The 10,110-nt window shown below is 38.4% G+C and overlaps 1 protein-coding gene across 1 annotated transcript in view; it reads left to right on the forward strand.

Annotated features, from left to right (window-relative positions):
- Nucleotides 1-10,110, forward strand: part of SH2D4B (SH2 domain containing 4B) — a 60,084-nt gene that overhangs the window by 19,957 nt on the left and 30,017 nt on the right. The window contains exons 4-5 of the mRNA XM_009865526.1: nt 1,334-1,478; nt 9,457-9,667. Of these exons, the coding sequence (XP_009863828.1) occupies nt 1,334-1,478; nt 9,457-9,667 (356 nt within the window). The remainder of the gene's footprint in view (nt 1-1,333; nt 1,479-9,456; nt 9,668-10,110) is intronic.

Consider the following 10,110-nt stretch of genomic DNA (forward strand, 5'->3'; position numbering starts at 1 on the left):
AGAATAGCTGCCTGCATACTTCTTCTAAGAAGGGAATAGAGCCATTTACTGGCAACTGAAATATGGAATCCCTAATTCTATAGGGTATTTTAAAAGATTTTTTTTTTTTAATATTTATTTTGAAGAAGCTTCTGGGCTTTGAAATTAGTGCTTCCTAAAAGCACTGACTTTTGAAAAAATAATGATCTGTCTGTTCAACTAATCTCTTTTGGACTCAGGAGATAGCAATGGGAAGATGATGTTAGAAATAAACAAAGATACTGACAATAAAATTGACTGAAGTACAATACGAGGATTTTCTTTCTCAGAAACAAAAGCAGACTAATGTTCATTTTATGTTTTGGAAATGTTATTCACTACACAGGTGCATCATTAATAATACCCAGGTTTTCAGGTCTTCTGATTTGTTGTGTTATCAGGAAGGCAGGTCCTCTCCTTGTGTAAACCGATGGGGCTCAGCTGTGCTAAATGGAGAAATGTTGATTTATGTTACTTAGGGAAATGGAAAAGTGGTTGAGTCCTTTCAAAGGATGGAGATGTGCATTTATTCTGGTTTCCCACTCTGAAGATTGTGCTGCTTGTGTCACTGGTAAATCACTTATCACTTTTCAGTCTTTATGTCATTCTTCCTTAAACGTGCAATTGTATGTTCCATGACCAGAACAACCGAACAGTCTTGATCTCCTGCTATTTCTGGCTCTCACTGAGCTTCTAGAGTCTGCAAACAGCAATATTGTTTCCTTTGGGAAGCTGTCTTCTGAAAAGAATTGGAATTGTCTTCCTGCAATTCCAGATGCCTGGTTAACAACAGATAACTTCTCAGAGGTAGAGAGAACTGGAGTGGTGGGGAGGAAAGGAAGAAAAAGCACCTTTCCTTCCCCATGGGGGACAAAAAGTGTTGGTTTTTTTTCTGTTTCCCAGACAGACATTCCAGACACTTGTTTCACCACTGGGGAAACCTGTAGGAGTCCCTCCTGGGGACATTAAACAACATTGTTTGTACATCTGTGTTACTGTATTTGGGTTGCTTTTGCTACTTGTGCCCTGATCGATGTTAAGTTAGGACAGACAACCTTTGAATGAGTACCGCTCCACTGTATTATAAAATAAAACATATTTGCTGTAGGGATGTGTTAATATATACTTCTACTGAATTAATATAGCCTTCGGATAGTTCAGCCCCTTTCAGCCTAAAAAGAGGCTGAATTATAGCAAACCTTTATACATACTGTGAGCTGTCCAAGGTAACGTAGCTGCTCTCTGAGAGGAAGCAACTGAAGTAGTGTCCTAACTTTTGACACACTCTTCCACTGTTTTACTTTATGTTGCCTAGAAAAGAGAAGAAGAGGAAAGACAAAAGGGTGAAGAACAAATAAGGCAGCAGGAAGAAATCCGAGCAAAAGAGTTGTATCTGAGCCTCAAGCAAGCTCAGCAACATAATCAACAGTGCGACGATGACCAGGAGTGGGAAGAACAGTGTGAGTAAAATTATCTCTGCAAGATTGATGTGTTTCTAAAAGCAAATAAAAGGAGACTTGTAGAATGGAAAAAGGTGTCGCTGAAAATCTTTTCTACCTAGGCCAATGCCAAATGCTGCATTATTTTGCAGGAAATTACCAGCCTTACCTTACAAACAGAAGTTACGGGGCGTTTGCCAACGTCACTTTTCTTTCTGAATAAGAATATATGTCAGTGCCTTATAGAAAATTTTTTCATGTGCAGTCACTGAGATCATTAATTTTCATCTAAGTAATTAATGAACAATTTTGGCTTAATAATAATAATGATTCTAGATGTTATTTTGACAGCCTGTCCTCAGCGATCTCTGAAGAGGTAAAAATCTGTCTTCATCTGTGTTTTAATTACTTCCATATGGTGATGGGGTCAAGCTATGATAACAGTACTGAAACTCACTTAATTTCAAAAGATTAAAGTAAATAATATTTACATTGTTGCCCTGAAAATATTCCTTACGATGATGATTTAACATTCTGTGATCTCACTCTATGAAGGTGCTCTTCCTTTATAGCCCCCCTGAAAGGCTTTATTATCATTGTGATTAATTTAGAAATGCATTAGTGATTTTTAAAAGCCTATAAGGGACAGAAGATATTTATATATATATATATAGGGAATCATAGAATTGTTTAGGTTGGAAAAGACCTTTAAGGTCATCAAGTCCAACTGTTAACCTAGCACTATAAAGTCCACCAGTAAACCATGTCCCTTAGCACCTCATCTCCGTGAATTTTAAATCCCTCCAGGGATGGTGACTCCACCACTTCCCTGGCAAGCCTGTTCCAATGCTTGACAGCCCTTTTGGTGAAGAATTTTTTCCTAGTATCTCATCTCAACCTTCCCTGACACAACTTCAGGCTGTTTTCCTCTAGTCCTACTGCTTGTCACGTAAAAGAAGAGACCAAGTGTATATATGCATGTGTGTATATATGCATGTGTGTATACACACGTGGTGAGTATGTAAAAGTCCACATTATGAGTAAATAAGAATGATTAGGTTATTGTGAATGAAATGTACGTCTACTCCATCTGGAGTCTATTGTATAGCTACCTGTAGAAACAGGAAATTTGTTTGCCAAAAAATGGTGCATTTTTATTGGAGGAAGAATATTTTTTTATTTCCCCCCATCTATACTGATTTGATTATTTAGCAGAAAAAGGAGATATAATGGTTGGAAAAGCTTTAGTTCATGTGAGGTTATTGTATTAATTACACATAACACAAAGGTTAATCAACTAACACTAAAAGTGGTGTGTTGCATGAAGTAGAAAAAAATATTGCTGTAGCATTGCTTATTTCCAGAGAGAAGTAAAAGAGATGCTTCAAAATATGCAATGAGTTTATGCTGTGGGTTCAGTCATCATTTCGGGAGTTTCTGAAGATTACTTACTGAAGTCCTGTTACCTGGAATTGATGTGGTAGTGAATCATTCTGTACAATATGAATTAAATCTATACAGGATACACTGGTGCCATTTCCCAAATTCATAGCAGGCTACACTCATTTTTGATTACTAGAATCTCTGTATATTACACTGTCAGTAAAGTGAAGCTAATTATTTCCTGTAGAACTATCTAAATCCAGGTATACATGTTTATTCAAAAAGGGAAAATGTGGCTTTCTATATTTTGGGTGAATTAGTTCTATATTCTATATTTTGGGCAGAATTAGTTGGGGAAAAAATAGGCCTTTAGTTTTGTAGAATATGAGGCATTATCAGTTAGCATCAGTGGGCAACCTATCATAAAGAGTGGTATTGCACGATTTGATGAAGATAAGGAAAAAAAAGTCAAATAAATCCAGCCTATCTTTACACTGATATTGGCAATAAACCGAAATAATATAAACATTACTAAAACCAGGGGCCGGTTAGCTCAGTGGGTTGAGTGCGGTGCTGACAACAATGATAACACTGAGATCGCGAGTTTGATTCCTGCTCAATCCCGATGTGTTGCCTGCTCTAGTCGAGAGGTGGCGTCCCTGCCCATGACACGGAGCTTGGATTAAATGATTTCTAAGGTCCCTTCCAACCTAGGCCATTCTATGATTCTACTATTTCATTAGAGAGGCAACTGAGGTTTTAAATTGTGGCCTTAGTTTTCTCAAGGAATGCTGGCTGTAGAGGGACACATGCCAGAAATGCAACAGAGGAGGAGACAAAGAGGGAAGGAATAAGCTATGACAGATTTCAACCATGGTTTCTGTAATGGCATTCTTGGTCCGTCAAAACACTTTTAACTGTGTCATATGCTGATGGATATAATCTACCACCAGTATTTTTTCCTGTGTAACCTTTGGAGTATTTTATGTGCGTGAAGGAATTTTATGGCCTTCGGTCGGTGTGCCTCAATGCCTACAGACCCGTCTGCTTGTGGTCAGAAGGGTGACCAACGGCAGCTCAGGCAGTCTCAGTCTCTCTGACCTGGTCACCAGGAATAGTCCTGCTGTGGCCCAACAAGCTCAGCACCTTCTGGCTGGCAGCACCACAGTTGGCTTTTGTAGCCTGCTATAAATTCTGCGCTGCCAGAGTTTATGCTGTTATCAGTAATTGATTTACCATTAAACTAACTGCAGACTAATGACTAGAGTGTATCACATCCTTGTTTATCCTCTTATGCTTATCTCTATGGCTCCATTTATCCCAGTTGGTTTGAGAGCTTAGAACATTTCCATTAGCAAGTGGGTGTGACAGTTTAGGATATGAAGATGTAGCGTTTAGTGCCTTATCTGAAACCAGTTCCTGGCTGGTTTAGACTATGCCATCAGACTTTACACTGAGCTTCCTGAGGAATGTTAAATTCTTCCGTTCCCTTAACTTAGCTGCAGAAGATGGAGCCTCCAGAAGACAGTAACAAATATTTGAAGATGAGAACGTCAGAAATTGCTGTAGAATAGTACTTTAGATTCATCAGATTTTTCGCTTTTTTATTTTTGTTCCAGGTATTTTTTTTCCTTTTTTATGATAATCCTTTCATTTTGTCTTCAAATACTCCTTTGGGACGCCAAGGGGAAATTTAGTCAAAACTATCCACTTGTCATCTTTTCTAAGAAACAAATAAATGCATGAATGCATAAGAGAATGACAAGCAGATGTAATATTAACATCTTTTGTCTCTCCACACCTGCAATGGAAACCTCATTGCCCATTAGGACCAGAGCCAGACTCCTTTGTGTCTTACCCCCTTGAAGTCAGCCCTTCGTATTCAGCAGTGCTGGGGGGTCAGTGCTGAAGAGGAACAGCAGTGCTGGAGCTGCTATTGTGGAGAGCAAATGTAGCAATGATATTGATGACACTACTAATTTATTTAGTGGATGGAATTTAGAGTGTGATGAGGCTTCATCTCTCCTCATCACATTATCCCTCAGCTGTTTATTGCCAAGGCAATAAGCAAAATGTTGCTAATATTAGTTTCTGTTGTTTGGTTCAGTTTGCTTCTGCTGTTCGCCTGATTGTGCCAAATAACAATAAAAGCCTGTGAAACTGTTGTGTTAATTGAAATCCATATTTTTAGTGCTTTTTAATATACTAAGTAACAAATGTAGAATAACCGGAGAAATTGGTGCTAAAATAAAAATAATGATGTTGTCAGAGCAATTATACTCTTTGATTTTATACAATGGGTATATGTTGGGGTATTAGAGGGCAGTTACGAGTTAATGTGCGGAGCGAGTACATTGGTTGGCAAATAAGAAGATGAATAGTGGAAAAAACTGATTCAGAGAGTCCTCTGTTCAAAGCTCTCACTCTTTGAAATTGAGATGTGAGAACTATGGCTAAGCTTGGATAGAGGATTGTATATGTTCTGAGTAGTTTTAGCCCTTTCAATGGGCTGTTACAGTTGTAGGTTTACAGAGGATTCAATAAAGAATACTGTGTGTTGCAGTCTCTAAGGGTGGCCTCTCTCTGAGAGCAGAGAAGGAATCTGGAAAAACTCTAGCATAAATTTTCATCTGATTAAATATTGCAGAAGGCATTGTTAGGACACTTACAAGCCTCTGCAAACAGCATCAAGCAATGAAGGGCTCAGATTCTGTCTGACCAGCTGTACTCATCTCCAGACAAAAATTAGCTCAGTAAAAACGTAAACCGAGTTGAGCAACTTGAGTATTCTTATGCTTATCCCTGAGCACCCACTTTTGGACTCTATTGGAAGTAGGATGCCAGGCTGACTCATTATAACTTCTTTTATATTGTTGTATTTGTATATTCTGCTGCAAAGTATGTCTATATATTTACTTTTCTCTGAATTTTAAAGGAATTTATGTTTGTTTGGTCCTTATCTTTCACAGAAATTCAAGTGAGTGAGTTTACTGGCAGGAGAATTTGATAAAAATGCTGAATTTCAAAGTGAGTAGTCCCTAGTTCAACTCTATGTTAAGTAAGCAAGTGCTCAACCTTAAGTATGGGCTCACTGAACTCCAGTAGGTCTCAGAGTGCATTGTTGGACAGAGTGGATTCTTCACATGCTTTCAGAAAAAAACATTGCTGAACTGGAGCCATATTGCAGAGTATTTATGGGAAGATATTTTCCAATTAGGAATGGGAAAAACACTGTGTGATTTGTATGTGCACTTAGAAAATGTGAAGATTGAATTTTATCTATTAAGTAATCATTTTCAATTGCTCATAAACAAGCTTCCAAGAATTATTAACAAGGGGAAAACTGAAACAAAATAATTTAAAAATGAGGATGCATATTCATAACATATAGTTTTCTTCTGCTTTCACATAGCTCCAACTGTAACTCACAGCTCTTCAAAAGAGCAAAATAGATTATACGAAATGGAGAGTTCCTAGTCTTTCACAAATTATATGATCAAGTTCAGCTGCAGCACAGCTCATCTGCATCAAAAGATTTTGTGTTAGAACTTTGTTATGACTGTTAATAGAAATTTTCCAGTCCTAAGTGAAAATATAAAAGGCAATCTTGCATTTTCACTTGAAAGGCAACTTAGGTTACCATGGAGGAATAATAGATTCTCAAACTGTTCAAAGAGAACAAGACAAACTCAAGTCTTAAGAGCTATTGCTTTCCTCTTTGTTGCTAGAGTATGTTCATGCTGCAGGTTATGTAGACATGTCAAAGATGGTTTTAAACTATTTCTAATAGTGATATCCATGGAAGCAGGCCTCAGTCTGGATTTTTTCACCAGTTTTCCAGAAGGGTTTGGTAATCCATTTTTAGCCTATATAAACAGCTCAAGCATTTCTTCACAAGTTGCAGTGCCATCAGGGCAGAAGTGTGCTTTATTTTACAAGTGCTGAAGGAAGATGTACAATTCATGTAACTTACATCATCTTGTCTGGAGCATAATGAAAACTTTTTATAAATTCCTGACTGCAGTGGCTGGATGAATCTTTATCCACAGTGCTCTTTCCCATCACTAAACCCAGTTATTGACACCAGTGACTTTGATTATTTGATTATTTGATTATTTACCCACTGCAAAGTCCCTTGTTCTGTCAGTTTTAAGAGAAACTTAGGATAACGTAGCAACAGGTCTGCAGTAGGAGCTGTTCTAGAGAATTCCTAAAGATAGAGAAATGTGAGGCAAAAGAGAGTGGTTTCTGGGAATAACTATTAAAAAAAAAGGGATAGGCAGAAAATCAAGACTCAGGTAATGGGGAAAAAAAACCCCAATACTACAAAAAGGATTACCTCTGTGCTAGGTACAATTCTTCAGTTACCTTGATTGGGAAATTTCAATTATTTTTTTTTTCATGATAGAAAGATATGCCTATATGGGGATATATATAAAATCTATATGCATACATTTACATTTCTGTGGCATCCAGCCTTCCTTATCCCGACATATATATGGGCACATACGTGTAAACACATTTGCATATAAGTGGATGGATAGGGAAGGCCACACGTCATGCGTCCTTTCAAAAAGTTTTCTGTGTGTTAGTATTTGACAGTTACAAACTACGCTACCTTTCCACATTGTTTTATGATAAGAAATACTAAAATTTGGTACAGGTTGGTCCAGGTCGCTGCCTTCTGATGGGATGGATTTATTAGCTAGCAAAAATACAGTGGGAATGTCTGATGAAAAGTGTACCTATTGCTGAGCAAAGTGGGCCATGAAGCTGCCTTGCCTTTTTCCTTACCAGGCAGCCTGTTCCTCAGTAGAGAAGCATCCCAGAAGGCTCCAGGCACTCTGCCCTTGATCTGGGTACTGGGATTGTGACACAAAACGACTGGTTTCTGAATGTCTTGCCAAGCTGCATTGCACTTCTCTTCCTTGCTGTCTCTCATGCTGTTGCAAACAGAGTTGACATTCAAACAAGGGCCAAAGGATAAATCACAGAAATTTTATAACTAATATACTTGAACCATTGAAGTAGCGTATTTAGATGACATTATCTACCCTTAAAAATAATGGCCTTTAAGATAAACAGCGAAATTTGTTACTCATGTTTTCTGCACTGTACAGTTGTTCCTGTGCTTAGCTAAAACTACAGGGTGTGTATTTAGGTGAAACTGAAATCCTGCCAGTTATATGCATATGAAGTATCTATGACTCGTTTATTATGTTATCTTGATGAGCTTTTAGTCTTGTATATCTTTCTACTTATGATAATATTATATAACTCTAAGCTTTCCTTCATTTGCCCAGAGGATTTTATTTAGTTTTATGTTGTTTTGAGCACTTTTATTTAATTATTTCATTAAACCATCTCATAATTTGGACAAATTCATTTATGTTTCTACTTGCTTTAAATCAGGAGTATAAAATGCACGCAAGCAGTGATGCAGCTGTCTGGTATCCTATCACGTGTCCCTAGTCACAGGTACAGTCACAGTAGAGTAGGAATTAGTGTGTGCACTTGAGGAATTTGTGTATGCTCTAAGCCCAGATAGTCACGTCAGGATTGATAATTGGTACTGGAGGCAATAGATTGCTTTTTGAATATTTGCTTCACTGGATGTTAAAGATTTGTTTTACACTGGAATAATTTTCCTGCCTGAAGTTATTTGTGTCTTAAAAAAAATCGTCAAAATGGAGCTTGAGGCACCACGAAAGAGCTGATAGATGATGAATATGTGCAGTGCGCTTCTTGGTGCATTTAAGTGTGCCGTTTTGAAGACAGGAATGTTAGTGTGTTAGTTTTAATTGAAAAAGCTTAGCGAAAGATGCCTGATCTGCACCGGCCATAGCAGCACTCTCATCACATTATGGAAATGTGTAATTCCCTGGTCAGTGCCATTGACAGGTGTCTTTCAAATCTTCCAGTACAGGTTGTGGTTATTTCTATGCAATTTCAGAGACTCAGGTATGAGGCAATCCCATCCATAGCATCAGTATGCTGTGTCCGACGGCTATTAATTTCTCCGCTGTTACTGAAATCATTTTTAGACTGCAGTTTTCACGATGGAGACTTTTGTGACTTGAAATACCGTAACAAATATAGCATGTGCCTTTCAGAAAGAAAACAACATTAACAACAAGAAGTGTAACCTACACGATTGTAAATTTTGGGAACAGCTCCTGTAATTCTAGTTACGTGCATAACTGCAAAGAGCTCTGTTAAACATGGACTTAATTTTAAGCAGTAGTTAATATTCTTTCTCAAAACATAAAACTTGGTGCACTGCCAGTGGAGAAGATGTCCTGGAGCAGGACGTCTGTCATTACAGCCAAAGGGAGTGTCAGCTGTCATCACAGTATGTAGAGGCTGAGTTATTGCCAGGAGTGATCAGGTCATCGGTAGCTCAAGCCTGGCATGCTGCTTCCAGGGGTGGGCCTGTGTATGAAGCACTGGGGAAGCCATCCAGTTGGCCATCTCTTTGGTAGTGTGTTCGAATTTGAATGTTCTTAAAATCAGGTCATATAAGGAGTAGAGGTAGTAAGTTGTTCGATAAGGAGAGGGGTACACAGCTGTATTTCCAAAGTCTCTCCCCCCCACCTTTCCTGTTCATTCCACACAGTGCGTCGCTCCAAAGCTGCAGATGAAGAAAGGAGCCACAAAGCCCGCAGGGCCCGGGATGAATACCGGCGACAATCCTTGCGTGCCATCCAGAAGGGAAAAGTGGCTGGCTTGAGCAGTTTGTTCCAGGGCACAAGCCTGAATAATGATCAAGAGATAAAACTGAACAACAACAGTGGAAGTCCTTTGCTGTCTCTCTCCACAGCATCCAGGTTGGTTTGGGCAGGAGTGGCGCTCAAGTAGTTTTCTGTTGAATTGTTCCCTCTCCAATTCCCACCATTTGAAGAAGCTCTTCTTCAGTGGCTTGAAAATCTTAGAGTCTTGCTCTTTCACTACAACCAAAAAAAGAATGCTTAAAGAAAAATGAAAACAGATTAAATACTTAACGTAAACTAAATGCCATTTATGGCATGTAAATTAAATGCCATCAGACAAATTTTTTAGAGTTCACACAGAGAGAGATGAGACCTTCAAAAGTCAGCACTAGATTAGTATGCAAGGCTGTAATATGGATAAGTCAAATGGATGAATTCTTAGGCAAGTCTTAAGCCTCAAACATAAACCTACCTACTGCTTAACAGTCCTTTGAAATGTTTTACAGAGGGCTATCATACTCCTAAGTTTCGGGGGGGGGGGGGGAGTTATTTTTTTGGCC

The sequence above is a fragment of the Apaloderma vittatum genome, unplaced genomic scaffold (assembly GCF_000703405.1).
Source record: "Apaloderma vittatum isolate BGI_N311 unplaced genomic scaffold, ASM70340v1 scaffold24992, whole genome shotgun sequence".
In the NCBI taxonomy this organism is placed as follows: Eukaryota; Metazoa; Chordata; class Aves; order Trogoniformes; family Trogonidae; genus Apaloderma; species Apaloderma vittatum.